A 24,536-nucleotide genomic window follows, 5' to 3' on the forward strand; every position below is an offset into this window, starting at 1 on the left:
GGCGACATAACGCTTTAAAAAAAATTCTTTAACAGTTTTGTAATTAGTGAATCCTAATATTGAATGTACCAGCAAAGCGTTGGTTCCAATGCATGATACACACGTTCTGTTAGGCCAATCGTCGAAAATGTTGATAAAATCATGGAAATCGAATCGGACTGGCATGCGAGCACTTATTCCTTTGCCCATGAACTGAAAATTAGCCAGAAAACAGTTTCGAACCATTTGCATAAGGTCTCGATGTATTAGACAAAACGCTCAGAACTTTTTACTTCATCCAATATAATCCTTTAAAATAATATTATTATAATAAAAACATAAATTATTTCCATCAATTCTAACTTTTACCTACATTCGTTGAAAAATGTGTACATTTACCTGTAAAAGTATATATATATATATATATATATATATATATATGAAGATGATCTCAAATCAAAACTCACATTTACCAACCAAGCTGGTAAATGTGTACATATACTGGTTTTGTTGTTTTACCAGCGCTGTGTTTCATTTATTTATGAATTATTATTGCAATTATTTTTTTTAATATTTTGTAATAAATCCACTATTTGAAAATGAATATTAATTATTATTACGTTACTTGATGGATGCTTGGCGTGAAAACATGGCGTTCCTTAGTGCATGGAGAGCACATAACGCGGCGCCACAAGTACCAGTATAAATAAATATAATAGCGCCAAATAATTTGAAATTTCAAACAATAAAATACTTTCGAATATATATTACCTATATTTACTTACTATAATAGTTTTTATTGCTTTAACATTTTCGCAGTATTTAGTAGGGCCTATGCCAACAAAATATCCTTTTTCATTCCTGACTTTTTTGGTACTTTTACATGCTGGTTCAATACACACTTACTCAAGTATTTGTTGTGAAAACCATATTTGATTCATTATGTTATTTCATTTGCAAAATGGAGAAATGGGGCCGCCACTACTAAAAGGTTAAGAACCACTGTTTTATGGGATACAAGATTATGTTTGCCTTTAGCTGCCAATGCCCTCTATGGGTGAAAATCAAACATATTGTGGCTTTTTACTTGACATATTTACCACATTTACTGAACAGCTGAGTTCGTTCGAACATGTCATAATATTTTTTAAGTCAATAATAATAATACACTAGAATAATGAAATGTGTGCACATAAACATAAGAAAAGCTACACTGATTGTTTTATCAATTTTATTAAATGGTGCTCAACACTCACACAGCGGTAAGATATAATATATAATGAAGACAACTTAAGCAGTAATACAACAATATTTTAGCTGACAATCACATGGACTTGACAACTAAAAATATGAATGTGAAAAACACTTCTCATTCAGAACAAAAGCCAACAATTTTAGTATGTATTAATTAATAAGTTATTTTTATAGTCGTGATTGGAATTTATTTTACAAATAATTTTATTTACACTCTTTTTAGGAACATTTAAGTCAAGATAGTGTATATACCTGTCCTCAAGATAGGGATTGTGATACTTTAAGTCCAAGATGTATGAATTGCAATTTAAACTATTCGTGCATATACGGGGAGGAATTGGTCACAAAATGCAGTATTTTCAAGCATATTAAGTGCAGGGTATAACATTATAAGTATAATATATATTTATATGATTTTAACCTTAGTGTTGGTTTTTAGGGTGATGATATATTTGAGAAGAAAATGATTTGCAGATACTGCTTTCAAACTGAACCATGGGAGCATTCGTGTGATTTGAAAGCAAACTGTAATTCTATAGCAACAACAAGGTCCCCATACACCACCAATTGCACTGTACATGATAACATTATTTGCCTTGGTAAATTATATAAATTGTTATCATATGAATTAAATTTTATTAACGTAAACATTGTGATTTTCAGGTCCGAGAACATTCAACAAAAATGTTCTTTGCAATTGGACCGGTGGATATCGCTGGTCCACCGCATTGATCTTAAGTATAACCTTGGGAGGTTTCGGGGCAGACCGTTTTTATTTGGGACATTGGCAGGAGGGTATTGGAAAGTTATTCAGCTTTGGTGGATTAGGTGTGTGGACACTTATTGATGTTATATTGATATCTCTGCAATATCTCGGACCTGCAGATGGATCACTGTACATTTGAAACTTGGGATAAACACGAATTGAAAGGTGATATAAGTGAAGACTATACAAACAAAAATAAACGATTTTTATTATTAAAATAAATAAATAAAATGTTAACAAACCATGTTAATTTCATAAATCAAATGTTCCTTTAATTCTGCATCATTCATGGTATTCAAATCATCAGTTGATATCTGTAATTACATATTCCAATTCTTTAACAATGCCAAAAATAAAATACTTACGATGATTAAACCTTGATCCATCTTGTCCAACAACCTTAATTTGAGTTGCATGAGACCAGATGCATAGTCTATTTTGTTTTTCACGCAAACGTAATCGTCGAATACTTCGATGAAAACAGACTTATAAATGTTCTTTTTATACCCAGTTATTCCCACGATTTGTACGTGCGGTATTTGACACTCGTACTCGAATTTATTCAATTCTACGCTATCACTGAGTTCCTTCAATATGCCGTAAACCCTTTCCAAATTAGGCCTATAACTCAGTTGCTTCTTGATATTATAATATTGGAAACTTTGCGGTTTTAATTGCAGTTCTTTGAATAGCGATAGGTTTTCCAATTGCATACAACTCAGAAGCATATTCAATTTGTCTTTACTCTTCGTTTTACTCTCTGAAACAAAGTTATTATTAAACATCCTTACGCGTTAAATATATTTGTATCTATTACTTTTAATTTGAGTAATTTTGTCATTGGAGAAACAATAAGGCACTAGCTCAAACGCTTGATACTCCATAATCCAAAGGTATAGAATACAATCTAATAATGTTTCTGGTTCATCATCGTAGTCTTTATCTCCGATTTTCTTAACCATTATTTTGATGAATACATCCTTGATTAATCTCTTGTCCAATTTATATCCCAAATTGCTGTACGCCCACAAAAATCGTTTAATATCCTTTGCTCTTATTTTATCACTAAAATTAGACTTCTTTACCACGTCGCATGTCAATTCCTCAACAGCCTTGTCTTTGAAAAGATTCAAAATGTTTTCATCGTAATAAGAATAGTCGGAAAAGAGGGCAAGCACATGGCACATTGTAGTAAAATCATAATGTTCGTAAGTTGAATTAAACAACATAGCGCAAGATATTGTGCTCAAAATACTCTCATTCTGAGCCCGGTTATGTCTCAAAGTTTTAATGAGAGTAACAAATATTCGTGTGTCTTTTAAAATGTCCAAATTGTTGTTTATTGTGTCAATAATTTTCACGCAGAAAGCTTCATTCTTTATCCTTGTGCTGCATTTAAAGGTTGAATTGCATATTATAGACAGCTCATTCACAGTTAATTCATCTATTGTTTTTTGATTGAAGGACCTCAAGCACTGCTTAAGCAATAATTCAGAGTTACCAGTATTTTTCTGTAAGCCAGCATAAAACATTAGCTGCAGAACTTCTTTAGTAGATAGAAACTGAAAATATTCATTCAAGAATGTGAGAGCAGCTTTGTAAAATTCGTATTTCAAAATTTTGTTTGGTACAATTTTCATGTATATGTTCAGTATATTAAAAATGCTTGTTGTATCTAAATCAGTCAACCTGTTGCAGCATTTATTATTGAAATAATTTAACTTTCTGGACAATTCACTTGGTGTCTTTGAACTCTGCAATTCTTTTATCACATGTTCACTCTTGTTCCAATCAAATGATATTGAAGTGTTAAGTTCAGAAGCATTTCTTTGATTAAGATCTTTCACACAGAGAAGCAATCTTCCTGTTACAGTATTTTCATCTAAAGCTTTGTTCTTCAAAGTAGTTTTACAAAAATATCTCACATCTTGGTATACTTTAAATCTATGTACATTACGATATAAAAACATTTCTTTCTTTTATCACAGTTACAGTAATATGCAATAATTACGATATACTAAGTTACAATGAGGTTATGTTGTCTGAGACACATAATATGAAAACTTGAAGGAATTTTCTTTTAATTCAAATGACTATATTTTATCATGTTCAATACGCTTTTTAAAATTACTACTAAAAATATTTAATAAAAATTCAATATTTCAGAATAGTTCATTTCAACCGTATGAAATTATCAATTTATGATCTTATGGTTACTTTCTGTTTCTGGCCCATGACTATAGACAACTTCATTTGGTTTATATTTAAATTGAATGAGCGAATGGAGCGAAGTTTGTGTAACCTAAAAATTTAAGATTAAAAATCGAAATGAACACAAGAGAAATATTAACGTTACAATTTGGTCATTACTCTAATTTCGTGGGTAGTCATTGGTGGAATGTCCAGGAATTAGGTTTCGAATACAACACTAACACTGACAATCCTTCAGAAATTAACCATGATGTATTTTATAGGGAAGGACAAACTAATAAGGTATACATTAACAACATGTAAAGGATAATAATAAAAAAAATATAAATTCTATTTTTAGAGAGAAGTTACTTACACCCCTAGGTTACTGTTAACAGATTTAAAGGGAAGCTTAAAATCTTTACCACAGCAAGGATATTTATATGATCCTCCAGTAGATCCAAATAAATTTGAAACCTGCTGGCATTCTGAAGTTGCCATAGAAGAGGAAGAAAAAATTGCTAAAAATGAATACCAAAAGGAAATTGATAATCCAGCAGAACCCAAAATTGAATACAACTTGGAAGATTCTGTTGATGTGTGGTCTGATTTCCTCTATGCAAGATTCCACCCACGTACAGTTAATGTTATAAATGAGTATCAGCATGAGAGTGAGGAAACACCATTCAACATTTTTCCTGTGGGTCAAAAACTCTGGGAAACTGATTATTTCAAAGAGGATTATGCAGATAAAATTAGGAGCAATGTTGAGGAATGTGATAACTTCCAGGTATGAATGCTTGAAACAACAGAAATATTGTGTATAATATATATTTTTTAGGGATTCCAAATTTTATTAGATGCCAATGACGCCTTTGGAGGATTGGCTATGTCCTGTATGGAATACATCTGTGATGAATACGAAAATAAATCCATCTTTGCTTTACCATTGATTCCATCATATTACAAAGATTACTCATATACAACTGAAGAAGAATCTCGAAAATCTGGTGTGAACGATCAAATGCGTTTGATTAATTTAGGACTTTGCTATAACATGTTAATCGAAAATTCATCAGTTTTCGTACCGTTGAGCACATCTGGCGTTGGCTGGAAAACGTCAAGTCAACCAAGAAGTTTTAATCACGTGAATTATAAAGTAGGATATTATTATTATTTGATTCTCGCTATTTGATTTTAATTTGTTGTTTTTTTTTTCAGCCTGAATCGTGGTATCATTCCAGCGCTATTTTAGCATCCGCATTGGATACATTCACACTTAAATACAGACTTAAGAATACATGTTATTCTTTGAGTGATTTTGCTGTAGATTTAACTCCGTATGGAAGAAAGGCTACTGCTGCTAGCATTTGCTTGCCGTTTTCATTGAACACTGGAGGATATTTGATTGATTGTTTGGATAATTGGGAGGGTCCTTTAACGCAAAGCATTACACCTAACTGTACAATTGGTAATACTTTTATATTAATTAATTTAATTAAATAATGTAAATGTTCCTGTTTCAGGTAGTTCAAGATTAATGCAATTGTATACTCTGAGAGGTGTAGGTGCAAATCAATTAAAAAAGCCTTCAAGCGTTGCAGGCAAGCAGCTTGATATGCCTGCATACAGATGCAATACAATAGATGAAATGCTCAGCATGTATTTGGCTTATACATGCCATGCAAGTGCGTCTAATGTAACGTCTGTAAGTAAAGGTCTTCAAGTAAAGAAACCGTTCCCAGATATATTTGATAAGAGGGTTGGTCGAAATGGAAATATAATCGCGGATGATAGAAATCCGGACATGAGTGTCCAGTCTGTACCAATAATGACTGGCTTACATTCTGGGTCTGAAATTGGCAATATGATTGAGTCTCTGCATACGGCAATGAACAACATAAAAATTGCCCGATTCCAACAGTACGCTTCAGCAGGATTAGAAAAAGATGAATACAACGAATGTTTAGCAAAACTATTTGATTTTCGTGAATTATATGATGATAATTATGTATTGTAAAGCTTTTACAAAAACTACATACATTTTATTGATATTAATCAAATTTTATATAATTGAATCACATATAGAAATTGCTTGCTACTACTAAAATTAAAATTCTTGTATTAACTTGTTTTTTTATATTTTTAAGTAAATAAAATAAAGATTTTATTTATATTAACTAAAAATAACTTGATTCATTTAATCCTATGTATATTGTATTTGGAACTATATAGTCAGTTACATAACCTAAAAATTGCCCGGTAATTCAAAGCCTATCATATTCATAATGGTTACAAATCAAACTTTGATTAAAATTGCTGCAATTGGAGGATTCTTAACCGCCTCTATGGGATTTGCCTACAGATCGAAAATTAACTCGAATATAGCAAAAACGGATTATTATAAAGAAGCTATGAAAACTGTAAGGAGTCATAAAGGTGCTATCCATTTGTTAGGTGAACCAATTAAAGACTGTAATATAGATGTAACTGATTCTACCAAGAATGTAACCAGAAACCTTAGTGCACAGTATGCAGTTCCAGTTAAAGGTGCAAAAGAATATGGTACAGTTTACTTTTGGGCTAACCGACAAACTTCTGATGACAAGTGGTCAGTAAATAGAATTGAACTGGAGCTTAAGAAAGACAATACAAGGAGACTGTTGATTAAAAATGTAGAAGTTATTTAATATAAAATTACAAATTATTTTAATAAAATTTTAACAGAAGTTATATACACATGTTTAAATAAAAGATGACAAAAAATTACCAAAAATGTTTTGAAATTAATCCTGTTGGAGGCATTATCATACCCGATTTTTTATATTCCTGCAATAAAAGTTCCAACCTAGTTACAGGTCCTCCAGTATCAATCTTCTTCAAAACATGCAAATAATTGTCCATTAAAAACTCCAGTGTTTTCCTGAACTGATTTTTGTATGTTTTTAACATGGAATAGCCACAGACTTCCAGAAAAATGTGTATCAAAGTGGCAGTTATATCAATACAAGGTTGCAAGTTTAATATGTTTGTGAACCATCTCCACCCATTTGTCAAGTCATGTGGATGTGTTGTCTGGTTGGATTTAGGGTGCGATATTAAAATAGCACAATACAGCCTCATGATGCCAGTCATTCTCTTCAAAAATTTATCTTGTGTTTCAACAACACCATCTGAATACTTATATCCCAAACACTGATAGTATTCTTGATCACTTTGATCAACAGTTTTTGGGAAATAAATAGGAACAATATATGGACATTCACTGTGCAAATGCGCCATAAACAGTTTTCCAAAATCAGGAAAATTATTCCAAAGAGAAAGAATTGTAGTTGCATAAGGGTAAGCTGCTACAGCATTACTAGAGATAATTTCTCCTTGCAATACAAATTTCTTAGCTAATAAGTCCATAGCAAATGCTATACCCTGAGGATGTCTGGTAGCAATAATATTGCTATCTCCCATTTGAATTGGCTGCCCTGAAAGTAATGCATTCAATTTATTATATTTGTCAGTTAAATGATGACAGCTAACATCTGAAATTGAATTTACTGGTGTGTTTATAGCTTTCTTCAGGTCAAATTTTAATGTCTTGTTTGCTGGATTATTTTCAAGATCTGCATATCCAGCTACATAGTTTTCCAAAAATACGTGAAGATCTGAATATGTTTTCAAGGCAGTCTTGCTAACAAAATCAAACTTAAAATTATCTTTGATTGCAGCATCACTTGCAGATTTACTTTCTTTGGCTTGAGCTTCAGCTGCAAGTCTTGCCAATTCTGTTTTTTCTTGATCCTTTGCATTCTGCTCATCAACTTGCCTATTATGATCAGCAATATTGTTATTTATAGCATCTTTCAACTTCTTAGCCATCTCATACAGATCGGAACATATTACAACGTCGTCTTCACATACATTATTACTTTTACATTTATTTATAATCTCGTCCATAAGCGGTGGAAGACTTTTCAATTGTTGCAAATATTCACTTAATGTACCTTTCATTTCTTCAGAACATGTCTTTAAAGTATCCAATAGCTCTGTGTAGATTTTTCTGAACTCTTGCTGAATTGTAAATATCTTTTCAATAAGGTTGGTCAAATGTCTATGCTTCTCTTCCTTCTCCTGTATTTGCTTATCATTTTTCTTTCTTTTCTCTGCAATTTCCTGGTAGTACTTTAACAATTGTTCATGCTGCTTAGATGAATCAATCTCATGTTGCTGCATAGCTTGCATTATAATAACTTCCTGTTGCTGCATGTTGTTCACTATCAATTGCTTCTTTTCCAACCATGATTTTTTCTGTTGCAATTTTTGCTCACGGTTGAAAAGAAGAAATCTCTCACGGTGAAGTTGAATTGCTTCTTGAATCGTCTCAACTCTTTGCCTTTCAAAGTTTTTATAAATTTCTTTGAAAGGAGAATATGTACTAATAGCATTAGAGATGACTGCATTTTTGTCTACTTTATCTACACTTTTAATTTCTGTTGTTTGACTTACAGTGGTTTTTTCATGTTTCAAAGAGTTGGGTCCTATGGTCACATCTTTAACAAATTTGTTTATTTCCTTAGACTTTGATAATGCTGATACTTTCAATTCAGTAAGATCAGATACAATGCTATCCATTTTAATGCTGAAAATATAAATTAAGATTAACACTTTAAAAGAAGTTCATTACTTACAATAAATATCACAATAACAATTAGGTTAATTTTAAATATATGGAAGTGAATAGTTGATGGCGTTTTTGGTAAGTACTTAGGTTTAAATAACAACAATATTTGACTATAGTTAACATTACTTGAAGTTTTCTATGTATCTAAACGGTATTATTTGCTTTATGCCGTATATACATATTTACTATTTACAGTTGAAATCATTAGAACTACCAGTCCATTGATGCCAATAAAAAGATATTAAAAAAATTAAAAACTTAGTAACTATTAAGATAAACAATTAAGTAATGAATCTAAATACATATATTAATATATTATAATAGTATATTCATAAACTAGTGCATAAATAGATTAAAGTAAAGTGTCAAATCATTTGAACTACTGTCATGACTGTAAACACTTGTCTGATGAATATTATCTGATGTTGACTTGCAATTTTCCATATCATCAGAGTTTTACTATTTAAAATCTTTTAATTGTTTTTAAGATGTTCACCCATAGTGATGTAATTTTATTGCTTGTGAAGAATCCTGTGGACGTGTTTGATGAGACAACGCGTTTACTAGTAAAAATTGCTGATAATATCCTTAAAAATCCTGAAAACACCAAAGTAAGAACTTTGCAAAAATCTAATAACACAATTGCAAATAAAATTATTAAAGTTTCTGGAGCAGTAGACTGCCTGAAGTTTATGGGATTTCAAGAGGTAAACATTAATGATCAATCAATCATTATCTTCAATATTGTTATTTTTTTAGAATGAAGATACTCTAACATTGCCATTAACTAGTAAATTAAATAATCTGGAATTGTTAAGGAAAGAACTTATTAAAATGAAGGAGGGTGGAAAGTGCAGTATTATGGATGCAAGCAAACCAAGTTCTTCTAAAGAAATTATTCAACCTGTAATTTGACTATGCTATTGTTTTTGTAGCATGTAATTAACTTTATTTATTTTAGAGTGTAATAATTAACAATGGAATTCCAACATATAGTGCATCTGAAATACGTTTTTTAGATAACATAAAAAAAGTTAATTTACCTTTGTTAGTGCCTGTAAGTAATACATTATTGTAACATGAATTTTAATTAATTGTATTGAATTTTTAGATGTTTACAAATCATTTTTTAAGCAGAGTAGAGCAGTATTTCCATATGGCTTTATATTTTGATAATGAATATCTTAAGGAAAGAGCAAAAAGCTATGTACCTTATGTGGAATTGCAATTGAAGGCACAGGAAAGGTTTAGACAGATACAAAAATTAGTGAAAAGCGGTAATGTTTTGCTTGATTTAGCGTTTATAATTCATTTTGTGTATATATTTTTTATGTAGGTAAAATGGAAGATCCGCTAATTGATATTCAAGATGCTTTAATTTTGGAATTATTAGTTTGGTTCAAGAACGATTTTTTCGAATGGGTCGATTCACCTGATTGTGAAAAATGCGACAGTAAAACGAAATTTTCACATATGAGTTCTGATCCAAAGCTGTTAACGTACACGGACAAAGTTGAGGTAATTTGAATATTGCGCAATTCTAGGCGTTTTCTAAATTGATTGATTTAGGTACATATTTGTGTAAATTGCTCGCATCCAATGTTGTTCCCTCGATACAATGATTTAAATATTTTGCTAGAAACTAGGAAAGGACGCTGCGGCGAATGGGCTAAAACTTTTACTTTGATATGTAGATCGTTAGGATGGGATGCACGATTTATCGTTGACGAAACCGATCATGTTTGGACAGAAGTAAGATATTTAGAAAGAAAGGAAACAATTATTTATTTATAACTTTTCAGGTTTATTGCCATAGTCAAAACCGTTGGATGCATTGCGATCCTTGTGAAAACGCGTACGACACACCGCTTATCTATGAAAACGGTTGGCAAAAGAAAGTTTCTTATGTCATGGCTTATTCCGGTGAAGATTTGCAAGATGTGACTTGGAGATATACCAGCAATCATAAAGCTGCACTTGCGAGGAGAAAAAATTGTACGGAACGAGAACTTGTAGATGCTATTGTCCAACTGAGACAGATGAGACAGAGCAGCTTGTCGGACAGTCGAAAAAAATATTTAAAGAATCGACTTTTAAACGAATTAGTAGAATTGATGTTTGAAAAGTAATTAATCACTTTTTCGTTTATTGTTTAATAGATTTGATGTGTTTCCTTATAGAAAACCAACAGATAAAGATCAAGCCGGTCGCGTTTCTGGTTCGTTAGATTGGAAATTATCGAGGTGCGAAATTAAAGAAGCCATTGGTTATGTTTGGAAAATACACCCGGTACAGATTGAAGGCAATCAATTAATTTTGCAGTATTCGTGCGCAAAAGATGCGTACGAGTTAATATCGAATGGTGAGGTTATCGAAAGTGTCACTGGTTGGTCGAATGGTTCATTTTTATCTAGCGGAATGTTCAGGAAGGAAGAGAAAGACTGGAAAATGGTTTATTTATGTCGAAACGGTAAAACGTCACCAATCGCAACTGCAACATTTTCTTGATTGATTTTTTTTTAGAATCTTCAAAGGAAGGCGCACTAAGTTGGAAACTTGACATTGAGGATGAAAGTCTTCGTTTTCAATCAGTTAAAGTGGAATTGGGTCATAAGCTCTATGAAAACGGAAATATTGATTTAAAAGTTGAAAATCAAGTTGTGGATTTATGTAAGTCTTGACTTGATTGTAACTGTATGATCTTAACTCTTCTCATTACACATTTTAGCAAAATCTGAAAATGTGAATATTCCGGGAACAAAGTCGGTTTTAATTTCTGCAAATTTGAGCGGTGGAAGAGGGGATGTGTCTTGGCAACATGCACAACTTTTTAGGCAAAATGAGACTTCGGATGATTTTCCAATGAAATTTGTTTTTACATTTGCTAAAGTGTAATATTTAGTAACGGTCGTTTAAATCGGAGGTTACGTGATTTGAAAAGAGTTTTCATTTCACTTATTTTCAACTTTATTCATCTCAAACAAGCACGATCGTTATTACGTATTAAATGGTATAGAATAATTAAATGAAATAAATTATTAAATATTGAATTGTTTTATTTTTAAAATATTTTCATCTAACTATTGATTCATAATTTGATATAAATGCATGCATTAGCGTATTTTTTTACACGCTTTTGTACGCACAACTCATCGAATTATTGTAAGGCAGGAAAAATTAAATATTCAATTCTAAAACATTTGTTTTTATTTTTAAGTTTATTATATATATTTATAATAGTGACACAACACAAACAGAAGCAATACTGTTATTCATACTACAAGTGGTCTGAAATAAACAATGAATGAACTAAAAATAATATATCTCTACAGGTAATAATTATATCCAAAATCTTGACAATGGATGATGACCATAGAAATGGAAAGGAGCGAGCACGTCAATATTTATATATAGTATTTTATGTACATTACACACTTACACCATAATATTAATAATCAAAAGAATATTTATTTATATAAAAAAACAACTAATTATTGAACGATTTTAACATACAAAATAAATAAGATAAAATAATAAAAGCTTATTTACATATTCGTTATTAATATATATATAAAAGAAAAAAGAACTTATATGTACAAAACAAAAGAAACGAAATGCAATTAATCAAAAGATCCTTAATAATAATACTCGAAGGAAGTCGTGAATTTAGAGAGTTCTTTTATGGATCCTTCATTTCCCCCTATTTAACAAATCCTATTCAACTATGTGTTTTAAATACAAAAATAATATTCAGTCGTATGAATTACCTGGACGTAACAATTTTTTTTAGACAATAAACCATGCGATTTCTTCCTATTTTGCATATTCGAAACTATCGTAATATATCTATAAATTCAAAAACAAAGTGACTGATGAAACAAAGTTAATTGTAGCGACTCAGAAAATTGGAATGCAATACGTTTGTACTTATTTTTCGATGTAACAAATATCAAATAATTGAATAAATGGAGAAAGAGAAACATTTAAAAAAAAATCGCACAGTTTTCAGAAGATCTATCATCAAATATTTGTATGTTATATTTATGTATATATAAAGAAACAATGCGTAACTCTAAACCATATCATATTCACCTATTTGTTATCATTTAATTTTTATATATGACTATTACAACAGTACTTGAATGGAGTAAGTATACATGCTATATATATTTGCGTGATGGTTTATCTTTATAAATATTCTACAATGCTGGAATTGACTGTTTAATAAAGTCACATTATTTAGTTAATTATATAGTTAACTATACATTAAAAAAAGTTTAATACGATCGGTTAATATTGTCTCGAGTTTAAAACAATTCAGTGGATTTTCGGCGCAGACCTGTCATTTATTATTTTAGCCCTTTTCAATGTAGCACCTCTTTTGATTTGGTCCATCAACGATTCGTGACACACTTTGGGATCGGGCTAGAAATAGATTTAAATTTGTAACATCGCAATTATCAATTAGAGTTCTGATTATATTTACTTGTGCCCTGCTGTTAATTATCTGTCGAATCTTCGACGCTTTCTGTTGCGTGTGCGTGGAACTTCCGATATGTTGGTTAGATAGCTTGGCATTCAAAGAGTCTAGGAAACTTTGGCCTGGACCCCGTCTGTTCTGTGGATTTATTGGAGCTAAGTCTTCACTGTGACGACGAGAACTCCTGGGACTCAAGCTGGGCACGAGTTTAGCGCTTAGAGCAGCTATGAAGTTTGAGCCAACACCGCCAGGACCTAAAATGTATAAGATTAACATTAACTTTATTGTTGATTAAGTATATTATAAACGAATTTACCCTCACCCTGACGCCTCTCAGCGCTTTGAGAACGCATACTGTTAATTTTCCGAGAAGCATTTGGACTGCCAGGCAGTGTCATTTGCGTTGGCTGTGCATAGATTACTCCTCCGGATTGGTTGATGTACGTTAGCTTGGATTGATTATTCGATTGGAATGAACTCAAGATTGGACTTGGCTGGTTTACAGATGTTGAACCAGAGCTGTATATAGATTGAGTGGAAGAATGTTGACCGCTGCTGTAGATACTCTGGTGCTGCATCCCGACGCCGTACGGGGATTGCGAAGAGGTAGACATGCGGCGAACCGAATTCGGACTTGCCGGCATATGTCTTTGCTCTGCAAAACACGTTTGTTCTGATACCATAGGTATAAGTTAATATTCATCTAACAGTGTGTCATAAAGTATCATGCAAAAGTGAAAACCGAAAGCCACGGTTTCAAGGAGCAATCATGCAAATAGGTGATATAAATAAGGGTGTACTCTGTATGTATTTTTAACTGGGTGTATGTAGTGCACGTCTTACCTGTCAAAGCTTTGATCGTTTCGGCAACGTTCACGCCTACCGGGGCTGGCGAACTCTTATTTGGTTCCAATAAGAACGCAGGCGGTGGCGGTAAATTCTCAACACTTCCAACTGGTGTCAACGGTCTATTCGTGTTCGTTATAGATGCCGTCCTTCGAATAGGAGGCGGTGGTTTATTTCCTTGTACCGATGCCCTACGCAAGAGCGTAGATGATCCTCTCAATCCACCACAACCGTATACAGCTAATTAAAAATATTCCATTAATACACAATGTACATTAAAAAAATCAATACAAGCAAACAATCACAGTTAAAACAACGAACAATTTTGCCCCACATACAAAAAATAACAACTTGTTATTTAACTTGTTTTAATTTTACCTGTCATGGATAGTGGTCTTCGTCTTGGTGCCCCAGTAGGGTCAGTGCTGGACTGGCGCGGAAGAGTGCAGTATTTCACAGCATCTAAATCTACATAACACACACACACTTCTAATTTAACAAAAAACACAGCATGCGAAAAGAGTGGATTACAAGCTATAGTAGTTAAAGAGAATTAGTAGAAATTAGAGGTCACATATCACTATTATTTGGTAGTTCGATAAAATCAATATGTTAATTATAATATGCATTATAGTATATCAATTTCTCTTTGATTTCCAAATTCGTATATTAATTCAATATAAAGTATTTATTTATAATGAAACTATAGAACTAATTTGATTATGTAGAAATAATTGGTTTCTATTAAATTTAATTATAGGATGTTGCGCGAAAAGTATGAAAAGAAGAAAAAATCATACCAACTACTGAGTCTAATAGAAGAAAATAAGTAGATATAATTAATAAAAAGAGTATAGAGTTAAGTTAAAACCAGAAAAAATGCACAGACCCAACACACAAAATGATCTCTCATGCTTTTATTATATAATTATCGTGTGAATTCTTACCTTCTTGATGAACGGGATCGCAGTCCGCTGCTGGAAATGTAGTCTGGCTACCATAGCCGCTGGAAGATTCCAGAGAACTCTCGCTGGTGCTGCTTTCTCCTTCTACGGGACCTGGGGCAGCTGTACCACTTGTAAACTCTGCCGGTGGAGGCGGCAACGATAGCTCTTGAGCTTTATTTGCAGCCATGCTAGCTAATTCGTGCATATTCACGTAAGTCGGCTGAGGCATTGCTAAAATGAGATGTTAGATGTGTTAAAAACGATGCGATTTCAAGACCGGGAGGAAAAATAATGTACTTTGTCATAGGAATTGGATTTGATAGAGAGGTTTTAAAGAGAAGTGTGCTTAAATGAACGCGTTTACCTTTAGCAATGTGCGGTGGAAGAGAGGTGGGTTTGGTGACTTTGTGCTGATCGGAGGGCGCGTTCACTGTGGTTGGCGGCAGGACTCGGACCGCAGACATGCCTGCAATTGTTTTGGCTGGTACGCTGGGTCGTTCCAGAGATGAGCAGCGTGTTGGAAGTGGTGGTTTTGACTGCAGGGATTTGACGGAGGGCGCAGGGCTTCGGGGAGCCGACATGATGACACTGTTCTCGGTTGTTGGGGTGGTCGATGTGACGGGCGACACCGGTTGAGACAAACTCTGATCCGGAGCTTGGAATGTATATACAGTTAATGCAGGTCTTTGATGACCTTTCTCATAGGCTAAAACATCAGGGCTCTCTTTATATACATGATCATTAGAAGTAATAACACTTTTACAATAACTCGGATCTTCGAGCCTCACTTTGATAGCTTTTAGTCTTGCATTTAAAACAGTAATACCTTAACTTGCAAACATGATAAACTAAAAAATGATTGATTATTATATCCAAAAAGAAAATGTAATGACTATTAAAAAACCAGACCAAAATCAATCAAATGAACTGTTCAACACCTACGATAAATATGAAAGAGTTCATATCATATGTACCTGATGATATAGTGTGTGGCCTATCGCTGATGATGGCAGATGCGGCCCGCTCAAATTGCAAGCTTTCTTGAAGATTTGGCCAAGTGGCTGTGCTGTTTGGAACAGTTGAGCTTGGTGGAAATGGAGTGCAAGGAGTACTAGAACTGCTGCTGTTTCCGCTATGTTCAGACATATTGGATACCTGTAAAATTAATATGTTTAATACATGTTTTACATTTAATAGTGAAATAAATATGTATAACAATATACTTTAATTACGTGGATTGTAGATGCTTTTACCTGAGCAACGCTAAGAGAAGAGGGGGCTCGAGGATATAAAGTGTCTTGTGATGTAAATCCAGAATCTCGACTGCAAACCGATGGTAAACGAACAGTGCCACTACGTCCTACAGGCTGTATGCACACAATTTACAACATCAACTAATATACAAAATAATATGTCTAATAAAATAAATTAAAAAAAAAATGATAATAGTGCTAGAAATGTAGATAAATCAAATAACCATGCAAATTGACACACATTTAAAGCTTTACTCACTATTGATCTATATTAGATAGAATGTTTACCTGTGAAAGAGACCTGTGCCAATGCGACGGATGGCTCGGTGATTTCGAGCTTCCTGAAGAAGAACTGTTCAATGAGCTGATTGAGCACATTGAAGATTTTCGACTGCCCAAACTGGAAGGGCTCGAAGGTGGAGTTTGGAAACTCCATCCACTGTCAGAACTCTTCAAATCTGCAATAACTTGTTCACTTGCTGGTGGAAGTGTACCAGGATCAGCTGTATGCTTGTCCAACTGAACAACTACTTCTTGCAAACGGGATAGCTCAGATAACATAGCGACCTCTTCATCCTAAAAACAATCCAAATCTTTTAATCTTGGCACAAAGATATTACTCTCGTAGTAATAAAAAAGTCGCTCAATTTGTCAAGACTACTTTGTGATTGACGCAGATAAATCGCATTCTTTATACATTCTTATATATACTTTTTTTGTCATTCCTTACCACAACAGGCTTCAGCATTCCGACGAAGAGGCAGAACCGACTGCGTTCCTCGACCAGAGCGGCTCTAACGGCTTGTTTTTCGGTTTCCTCAAGCAACTGTCTTCGTTCCGTGACGTCCTGCAGGCCGTATTCGAGCCTCTTTTGCAAATCACCTCCAGCGCCTTTGCGCATTTTTTTCTGCAGCCGCAAAGTATCGGTCGACCTCTTCTTCAACTCAGCCCGAGCTCGCTTGTAATCCTTAGCGTGTTCTTTGTCCAAATTCATGACAGTTTTACGCCAATCTTCCAGACGTTCTTGCAGTGGTAATACCAAACATTCCATTATAGTGCTAAAATACAATTTTTAACTTTATTTAATAAGTTCAAATCCAAAAGGGCAATATTACAGAAGGGTTAAGTAAATGGCGAAATGGAAATATTCGAAAATTTAATTTTAATGTCAAGACATTTTGGTACATGACCTTTTAATGTCATACCTGGAAGAGTTTTTAAATGGCGATGTTCTGCAGAAATTAATTACAATTTTGATGCAATTATACCATTAAAAGTGATTCTTATTACAACATTATTTGCCATAGCAATATATCCATTTTTATTTGGTTTGTATTTTACTTGATTAATTATAAATTATGTAGATATACTGGTAAATTTGGTTTTGATCATTTGTAATTGACAAGAAGCGTATTGATTGATTCAATTAAAACAGCTCAACTAAACTATCAATAATAGATATGTTAAGAAATATGTTGACCTTTCAATTACTCTTCCAATCATAAATCATTCTCGTAATTGAGCTGTAATAATTGAAAATTGTCATTAAAATAAAACGATTCAAAATATTAACAATTACGTTCAACAAATAAATGAAAAAAAGTTACCAATTGGGTGTATATACATTTACTACATTTATTAGTGTAGATTCAGTATTTCTGTAAATAAACTACTATTTAATACTATGTACTTACCTAGTAAAAGTCTTCATCCGCGTTTCAACCGCTTTATGTCTCAAGCAGATCCGTGTTAAAGCTGTGCCTATTTCTCGAGTCGCACCTTTAAAACAAATTAAAAACACTAAATTAGTTCATTCGAGTTTCTTTAGATACAATGTACGTACGATATCATAAATAACGTACAACCAATGCAATAAGATGAAATATATTATTTAAGTTTAATACATTAAAACATAGAATTTCAGTGATGCATTGAAGAAATGCTAACGATTTAAAGTTATGAAAATTGTTGCAAAGTTTCATGTGTATATATAAATACTATTAACATAAAAAATAGCGGGCAAATATTTTTCAGGTTGATTCAACCATTTCTTGAATTTCTCTTCGTTCCTTGATTCGTACAATTCCTCAAGAAACGAGTTTCATATAATGGAAGTCTCGAGGTAGTAGTAGTCTAGGTTTCGCAAACAGATCGCTTTAAAGAAAATTATCAAGATGTGCATTACATGAAAATATGAAGGGTTGATTAGCCTTTTGTAAAAATAATAATGATAAAGACATAGAAGAAAGAACTTTTGCTATTATTATTTTGTTTCATTATGCGAGAATCGGGTCAACTGGTCTGAAAAGCCCTTTCGTCCTTATTCGTTACTAATGACTTCGCGAATACAAGGAGAAAAAATAAAACACGTACTGTTGTGTTTTATTTATATATTTTCTTATTGCAGTAATTACTAAAACATTAAAGCGCAGTAATATTCCGCGAAATCGGAAAGTATTAGGTGCAGAGTAGATGGGTGACCGTTACAGAATTGAATGGTTCGTCTTTTATGGCTTATAAATGTCCTGTGCGCGCTGTAAAGTAAATCGAAGCATATTAATTGTGGGATTTACGGCCTGCGATAGGCTTTAGCTTCTAACGTCGTGCTTTTTTTCGATGGGCGTTGGAACATTTTATTTTGATCTGGTCTCGAGTCTTTTTTCTTGTTATCCTCGAGCTGCTGTCGTCGTCGAGAACTGCCTGTTAAGGTAATGACTGCGCTGCAGCTGGATGTACCGAGTCTCAGGACATGCCAACCATCTGGTTTGTTATATCTACACTTTTTAAGCACCCTCAACAATATTATTTACAACCTTCTACTAGTCTTTCAATAAAGGGCACATATGCGAAAGTTAAAATGTATCATTACATTCATACCTCTTTTATAATATATTTTTAACAGATCATCAAACATAATTAATAGTAGACTTTCGAAAGAATTATATATTTTTTTTTCTTTTTGTTTATCAGTTTCAGGACATGATTTCGAAGAGTAACGGATTTTGTTTGAGAAGTGATATTCCACAGAAGAACACATATTTGTCAGCGATTATTCTCTTAAAGAAGGATTTTCAAAGGGAGTTTGAGAACCTCTGGAATCTAGAAGAAGGTTTATTGAAAAAAATTGTTACTTTACATAGTTAGAAATGTATTATCTAATTTATCAATATAAATGGGGCTGTTTAAAATCCTTAATTGGATTGGTTTCTAGAAAACTGGATTCGTACATAATCCAGATCGTGGTAATGCATATGAAAGAAACAAGGGTGTTAAAGACTGGATTTATGTTCGATGGAAATAACATGTAGTAAGCGTGTCGTGCCGGCATACATAAACTTGTAATTTCAGATATAATAACGCAAAATCCTTACGACTTACATAAACTTGCCAATGTATATGTGTGTGTGTGTGAGTCAGGCATGGCGCGAAGAACAGAACACCGATCATAATAATGGCATTGTCAACGCACTCGAATTAAGAATTATGATACGAATTTCGAAAAGGTCAACAACAACAACGACGCACATATATACACATAATTAATAGCGTTTTCCCCAAACGGAAAGTCTCGATACTAGCAAATTTATTGCGCGATAAATATTGCAGGAATGTATTCACGTTGAAATATGAAATATGGTATTCGATTCTGTAGCAAAAAAAAAATAAACGGGTAGATTTTGTCGGTCTTCTCCGTCTGTTCCTTGCGAGTCCTGGTTGGTAGGTGTTTGACCCCGCGCGTCGTTATCGATCTCGCGACCTCACGTGTATTCCTGCCCCACATGCCCATCATAATAAAATATACATCCACCTCACATGACATGACAGCACAACGCATCCAGTTAGCTATTTTTAATCCTCAATTAGTATCACCGCTCCAGCCCCTTGTTGATATACACAACAAAGACGATGATGATTTTATGAGCTTTTCCGATCGGACGGAATCTTAACAGGAATGTGGCCAAAGTGATTGTGTTCGGGAATCGTAAATCCTAGGAAATGCGATTCCAGGATCTGCAGATTTACTGTCTGTGTGTGCAATAAATCCCCAGTCTGTGTGATCAAATATACCATGCACATGCATACATATATATATGTGCCGCACCAGAACTTCATCTGCATTTTCCTTCTTTCCATTATACAGAGCGTATCAACCATTCGCATTATTAATGTACCTCGCGTGCTCTTTGGTCGAGCTTAAATCTCGATTAGAGCTACGTAATTACATAGGTATACATCAATACTTCGAATTTACAGTTTCATTCATTCCTATTAAATCTTAACACATTTCCTATCGTAAAATCATTTTTATAAACCACATTATATACTTCCAGTATTTAAATACATGTGTCGTATTTAAATTAACATTATCGTGAAACATATAAGTAATGTATAATTAAAGTATAAATTAATAATTATTATTTCAACATTAAAAAACAATTCAATGATTTTTCTATACATTCAGCAGTTCAATGTTCAATGTTCATACAAAATCACACACATTTAAATTTTATTTTAATAAGAGGGTAAGAGGGCTATAAATTATTATGTACGTATAAATTATTGTAATCAGTTAAAATGATGTGCGTTAAGTAAATGTTACTTGTATGTACATACAATTCAGTAATAAAATTGTACTTTTTATTTTCTAATCTAAGTCAGTAAATTACATTATAACACTATAACTTTTTTTTCAAGCTGCGGGGCATATGACCAAAGAACTTTAGATCATTTTCTACTTCACTAAAGGTCTAAATTTGAGTCATGTCTTATTGCAAAAAGTGACAGCCATCATGAAATCATGCCCGATTTGATATATCGATGAGTTAATGGAAGTGAACAAAACAAAAAGTGTGGCATTGCGAATGAAGCATGTAAACTTGAGATTTGGCCACCCGCAAGTCGGCATTGAGCACAAAGAGGAGAAAAGCGAGGAACAATACAGCATTGACCAAATTACGTCTGCGACAGGCTCTCTATAAATCATTCGAACTGTCGATTTCTTGTTGTTGTTATGCGTGCGTTTGTTGCTCCATTATTGAGTAACGCGCGAGAAGGAAAATCGAGACGAAAAAATTCTGCGCGCACGACGTAAGCGACGCTTGTAATTATTAATTGGTGTAATCGATTACGCCTGTTTTTAGATTTATTGTATCCATTTTTTTTATACAATTTTCTTTTACCCGTTTTACTTGGAACGGCGCACTCTCTCCTCAAGACACAGTTGCAATTTCGATATTATCGGAACTTGTGTAATTGAAACTATAACTCATTTTACGCTATTTTCGGTGCGCGTAATACCGGTGAACGCAGATAAATTATTATTTAGAGCCAATTCACGCGGACAGAAATACCGTCGACTTTTCGCTATCTCTCGGATATGTACATGCCGCCGTTTAAATCTCTGACATTTATGTTTTAATAAACAAGTTAGTTAGAGTAAAATAAAAGAATTGCAATACTGGGTACGTTGTAGACAGGTTATTTAATCATCCTACAAAAGATGTTGTAATTGAAAATATCGATCCCGTTCAAATGGCTTCGATTCCGCCCAACTGAATTCCACTTTCCGATAAGGGTGGAAAGTCAGATGAAAAGTAAGGTCCTCCCCTACTTCGATAAGATCAAAGGGAAAAGGTTATACCCATATTTGGCAACAAAGTATGAGCATATCTCAAATATAGCATATAGCAAGGAAGCAAATTAATTGACGTTTCTATGGGTGCAGAAAATTGGCTTATCTTTCTGGCATGGAAAGAAACCGGAGAACGATAAATATAAAGGTGTTTCAACCTATTTGCAAAGCCGCGAACGAGAGAAAGAAATGGAAAATAAAAGACTGAATAAGAGAATGAGCGACGCCTTTTTCGCCAATCGCGAAACCCGTTCTACTATTAATTAAATCCTGTTTACAAATAAATCAATTAGTCGACCGCTGATTAACGACCGATTTCGGGCCGAGACATGACCAACTCTGTAACGGCCCACAAATCAATGAGGCAGTTTCGGGATTGAGAAGAAAGGAAAAAAAGCTAAGGACAAATATATGCAGCGTGTTACGGATAAATTATTTGGCAATTTGTAACTTCGCTTCGGAATGCCGGAGAGACACAAAGTTCGACAATATTTCGTTTCCAACGAATAACGATTTAACGCATATTTAAAGACAGTACTTTATTGCATTCATATTTCTTTATTTTCAAACAGTTAAGCTTGGAATTTATCATGCTCGTCAATTAATAAAAATACAGTGGAACCTCGTTTAACGAGCAAAATAAATTGCAAGAAAAATGAATCGCTTAGCGAGCGACGTTCCGCATAACGAGTGGCGATGAGAAGAGAAGTCCCGGATTGCGCGCCTGCTACATCATTTATAAAACTTGTTTACACATATTAAGTGTATTTTTGAAAATGTTTCACTGTGCCAGTATTTCACTTATATCTTACATATTGATATAATAAACAAGAATTGCAAGTACCTTGGAAACAAGAAGGATACTTTTTGAAAATCAAATCTATCTGATTAATTAATTTAAATAATAGTGTTTGCTTTCAATCTTGGCAAAGGAGAATTATTAAAGAATGCATTTTTTTTACACATACAATAAATGAAAAAAAAACACTTTCTACATAACAATCCAATACCACATTAATAAAGTAAACAAAGAGCTAGTATCGAATTTACAATTGTAACATCAAGATAAAGAATATTTAAAAGTCTTAGTCTATAAAAAAATTCAAGGCGAATACCAGTATTTTAAATGGATATCGGTCTGTAAACGTAACCCTGACAAACATCAGAAATTACTTTTATATTTATTGCTCATTTTTCGTTGGTTCGAAACGTTAGAATTGTTGTTAGGTTGACAACCACCTAACAACAATTCTAACGTAGATTTATAGTTAGAACATTAATCTTGAAGTATATTATTATCACATTATCTAGTATAAAGTTTCATAAAGTATCGTGAGGCTACATAATAAATATAATGTTTCGTTTGAATCAATTTATCCAAATTAAAATATTGAATGTGAAGTACATTATGTAATAAAGAATTAAGCAATAAGTTTAATTTTGTAAAAAAAAATATAATTTCATTAAAAATAATAACCTAACATATTTTTAATTATCAAGTTAACTATTACAATTTAATTATATGTAAACATTATGTAATAAGGGTTAATATTATGATATTTATATATAAAAGTATTTGCAATATTGTAGTTGCACTACACCGGATTCTGTATTTATTTTCGAATCGCTCGACACATATTTATTGTTCTATACTTCAGGCTGAAATCCCAATGGCGATTTTATGTAACTGTTTTCGAAGATAAATTGCGAAACGCGAATGTAAGAAAAACAAACGAGACCGGACAACAAGAAGCGGAGAGCATTCGATTGATTTATTATGTCACTTTTCTAGAAGCCATATAATACTGTTCATTTTCCATTTACTCATTTCAACCTGTTTCCTACAATTAGAACTGACCTTTTCACCAGGCCAGAAACGAAAAAAAGAAACAACTGAGCCGACAAACAAACCGAATCAATATGAACGCAGCATACATATTTTTTTTAGTCAATAATATTTTTGTCTGCTTAATTTTAATGCGACATGCGAGCATTATTATTATTGAGGTGCTGTTGAACTGTTGCGTTAAAATTCATTCAATTTAAAGGCGTATAAATCATTTTAATTGGACGTATGGAATAATGAAGGAATAATATTATATTTTATTTAAATTGTTAGTCTATATTAGGCACTGAGGTCAGTTACGATAACTTTAGGTGCGATATTTATGGAAAAATGTGGAAGTAACCTTCGCTTTATTTTTGAGTTTTATTACGACAAATAGCATGGATATATAGTAATTAAAATTATCCTGAAAAAGGTAATACGGCTCCAAATATAGACATTTTAATTAAGACTTCAAATCATATATTTTATATAATAAATTTTTTTTTGAAATTATCTCATAATTTCAACGCGAGTTACGGTTCGAAAAAATACGCTGTTACTCTTCCATATTATCTTTATTTAAATGTTAATTATAGTATGTTTACATAGAGATTAGAGATATCGTTAAGTATATTTTAGACTGCTTCATAAGCTATATTAAGAATAATTATTATATTATGGATAAT

The 24,536-nt window shown here is 32.9% G+C and overlaps 7 protein-coding genes across 16 annotated transcripts in view; 4 read left to right on the forward strand and 3 right to left on the reverse strand.

The window, feature by feature from the left end:
• The first annotated feature begins 1,062 nt into the window (after positions 1–1,062).
• Positions 1,063–2,214, forward strand: LOC108566176 (TM2 domain-containing protein almondex). The gene is made up of 5 exons (XM_017925944.1): positions 1,063–1,241; positions 1,297–1,376; positions 1,457–1,612; positions 1,673–1,832; positions 1,897–2,214. The coding sequence occupies exons 1-5, from the start codon at positions 1,157–1,159 to the stop codon at positions 2,136–2,138; spliced, it is 723 nt and encodes a 240-aa protein (XP_017781433.1). The 5' UTR covers positions 1,063–1,156; the 3' UTR covers positions 2,139–2,214.
• Positions 2,140–4,045, reverse strand: LOC108566167. Its single transcript, XM_017925936.1, has 3 exons — positions 2,817–4,045; positions 2,365–2,759; positions 2,140–2,313 (listed from the first exon to the last, which is right to left on the reverse strand). The coding sequence occupies exons 1-3, from the start codon at positions 3,967–3,969 to the stop codon at positions 2,233–2,235; spliced, it is 1,629 nt and encodes a 542-aa protein (XP_017781425.1). The 5' UTR covers positions 3,970–4,045; the 3' UTR covers positions 2,140–2,232.
• Positions 4,046–4,246: 201 nt separating this feature from the next.
• On the forward strand, positions 4,247–6,288 carry LOC108566160 (protein misato). The gene is made up of 5 exons (XM_017925923.1): positions 4,247–4,492; positions 4,551–4,979; positions 5,031–5,348; positions 5,411–5,660; positions 5,716–6,288. The coding sequence occupies exons 1-5, from the start codon at positions 4,328–4,330 to the stop codon at positions 6,207–6,209; spliced, it is 1,656 nt and encodes a 551-aa protein (XP_017781412.1). The 5' UTR covers positions 4,247–4,327; the 3' UTR covers positions 6,210–6,288.
• A 143-nt stretch (positions 6,289–6,431) lies between these two features.
• Positions 6,432–6,943, forward strand: LOC108566274. Its single transcript, XM_017926083.1, has one exon. The coding sequence runs from the start codon at positions 6,478–6,480 to the stop codon at positions 6,877–6,879; it is 402 nt and encodes a 133-aa protein (XP_017781572.1). The 5' UTR covers positions 6,432–6,477; the 3' UTR covers positions 6,880–6,943.
• Positions 6,920–9,069, reverse strand: LOC108566253 (nucleoporin GLE1). Of its 3 annotated transcripts, none has more exons than XM_017926070.1 (2): positions 8,991–9,069; positions 6,920–8,822 (listed from the first exon to the last, which is right to left on the reverse strand). In XM_017926070.1, the coding sequence occupies exon 2, from the start codon at positions 8,813–8,815 to the stop codon at positions 6,956–6,958; it is 1,860 nt and encodes a 619-aa protein (XP_017781559.1). In that variant the 5' UTR covers positions 8,816–8,822; positions 8,991–9,069; the 3' UTR covers positions 6,920–6,955. The 3 variants fall into 3 exon arrangements, with proteins under 3 accessions (XP_017781559.1, XP_017781545.1, XP_017781551.1); XM_017926056.1 differs by having other exon boundaries at positions 8,872–9,060; XM_017926062.1 differs by having other exon boundaries at positions 8,868–9,060.
• A 192-nt stretch (positions 9,070–9,261) lies between these two features.
• On the forward strand, positions 9,262–11,874 carry LOC108565778 (peptide-N(4)-(N-acetyl-beta-glucosaminyl)asparagine amidase). Its single transcript, XM_017925396.1, has 10 exons — positions 9,262–9,571; positions 9,624–9,770; positions 9,826–9,921; positions 9,976–10,141; positions 10,201–10,382; positions 10,434–10,616; positions 10,667–10,989; positions 11,045–11,334; positions 11,388–11,534; positions 11,593–11,874. The coding sequence occupies exons 1-10, from the start codon at positions 9,353–9,355 to the stop codon at positions 11,757–11,759; spliced, it is 1,920 nt and encodes a 639-aa protein (XP_017780885.1). The 5' UTR covers positions 9,262–9,352; the 3' UTR covers positions 11,760–11,874.
• A 991-nt stretch (positions 11,875–12,865) lies between these two features.
• LOC108566101 (metastasis suppressor protein 1) overlaps positions 12,866–24,536 on the reverse strand; it is a 43,127-nt gene continuing 31,456 nt past the window's right edge. Inside the window, exons 4-15 of one of the 8 annotated variants that reach the window (XM_017925833.1) lie at positions 18,085–18,169; positions 17,121–17,448; positions 16,679–16,966; positions 16,391–16,504; positions 16,112–16,292; positions 15,502–15,861; positions 15,138–15,368; positions 14,569–14,658; positions 14,188–14,430; positions 13,667–14,017; positions 13,351–13,598; positions 12,866–13,289 (exon numbers count right to left, since the gene is read on the reverse strand). In XM_017925833.1, the coding sequence (XP_017781322.1) occupies positions 13,182–13,289; positions 13,351–13,598; positions 13,667–14,017; positions 14,188–14,430; positions 14,569–14,658; positions 15,138–15,368; positions 15,502–15,861; positions 16,112–16,292; positions 16,391–16,504; positions 16,679–16,966; positions 17,121–17,448; positions 18,085–18,169 (2,627 nt within the window). In that variant the 3' untranslated portion in view covers positions 12,866–13,181. Of the gene's footprint in view, positions 13,290–13,350; positions 13,599–13,660; positions 14,018–14,187; positions 14,431–14,568; positions 14,659–15,137; positions 15,369–15,501; positions 15,862–16,111; positions 16,293–16,390; positions 16,505–16,678; positions 16,967–17,120; positions 17,449–18,084; positions 18,170–24,536 lie in introns of all 8 variants that reach the window. The other 7 variants (XM_017925858.1, XM_017925848.1, XM_017925826.1 and 4 more) reach the window with 7 other exon arrangements.

This window comes from Nicrophorus vespilloides, unplaced genomic scaffold (genome assembly GCF_001412225.1).
Source record: "Nicrophorus vespilloides isolate i.1.1-1 unplaced genomic scaffold, Nicve_v1.0, whole genome shotgun sequence".
NCBI classification, from domain to species: domain Eukaryota; kingdom Metazoa; phylum Arthropoda; class Insecta; order Coleoptera; family Silphidae; genus Nicrophorus; species Nicrophorus vespilloides.

Excerpts from the sequence above, each read along its gene's own strand:
- LOC108566176 (XM_017925944.1), top strand. The coding sequence starts at position 1,157 with ATGAAATGTGTGCACATAAACATAAGAAAAGCTACACTGATTGTTTTA. Across the intron at positions 1,242-1,296 it reads TGCTCAACACTCACACAGCG|CTGACAATCACATGGACTTG; the intron begins GTAAGATATAAT and ends ACAATATTTTAG. Across the intron at positions 1,613-1,672 it reads TCAAGCATATTAAGTGCAGG|GGTGATGATATATTTGAGAA; the intron begins GTATAACATTAT and ends GTTGGTTTTTAG.
- LOC108566167 (XM_017925936.1), bottom strand. The coding sequence starts at position 3,969 with ATGTTTTTATATCGTAATGTACATAGATTTAAAGTATACCAAGATGTG. Across the intron at positions 2,760-2,816 it reads CAAAATTACTCAAATTAAAA|AGAGTAAAACGAAGAGTAAA; the intron begins GTAATAGATACA and ends ACTTTGTTTCAG. Across the intron at positions 2,314-2,364 it reads TGGATCAAGGTTTAATCATC|ATATCAACTGATGATTTGAA; the intron begins GTAAGTATTTTA and ends ATGTAATTACAG.
- LOC108566160 (XM_017925923.1), top strand. The coding sequence starts at position 4,328 with ATGAACACAAGAGAAATATTAACGTTACAATTTGGTCATTACTCTAAT. Across the intron at positions 4,493-4,550 it reads GGGAAGGACAAACTAATAAG|AGAGAAGTTACTTACACCCC; the intron begins GTATACATTAAC and ends TTCTATTTTTAG. Across the intron at positions 5,349-5,410 it reads TTAATCACGTGAATTATAAA|CCTGAATCGTGGTATCATTC; the intron begins GTAGGATATTAT and ends TTTTTTTTTCAG.
- LOC108566274 (XM_017926083.1), top strand. The coding sequence starts at position 6,478 with ATGGTTACAAATCAAACTTTGATTAAAATTGCTGCAATTGGAGGATTC.
- LOC108566253 (XM_017926070.1), bottom strand. The coding sequence starts at position 8,815 with ATGGATAGCATTGTATCTGATCTTACTGAATTGAAAGTATCAGCATTA.
- LOC108565778 (XM_017925396.1), top strand. The coding sequence starts at position 9,353 with ATGTTCACCCATAGTGATGTAATTTTATTGCTTGTGAAGAATCCTGTG. Across the intron at positions 9,572-9,623 it reads AGTTTATGGGATTTCAAGAG|AATGAAGATACTCTAACATT; the intron begins GTAAACATTAAT and ends TTATTTTTTTAG. Across the intron at positions 10,142-10,200 it reads ACAAAAATTAGTGAAAAGCG|GTAAAATGGAAGATCCGCTA; the intron begins GTAATGTTTTGC and ends TTTTTTATGTAG.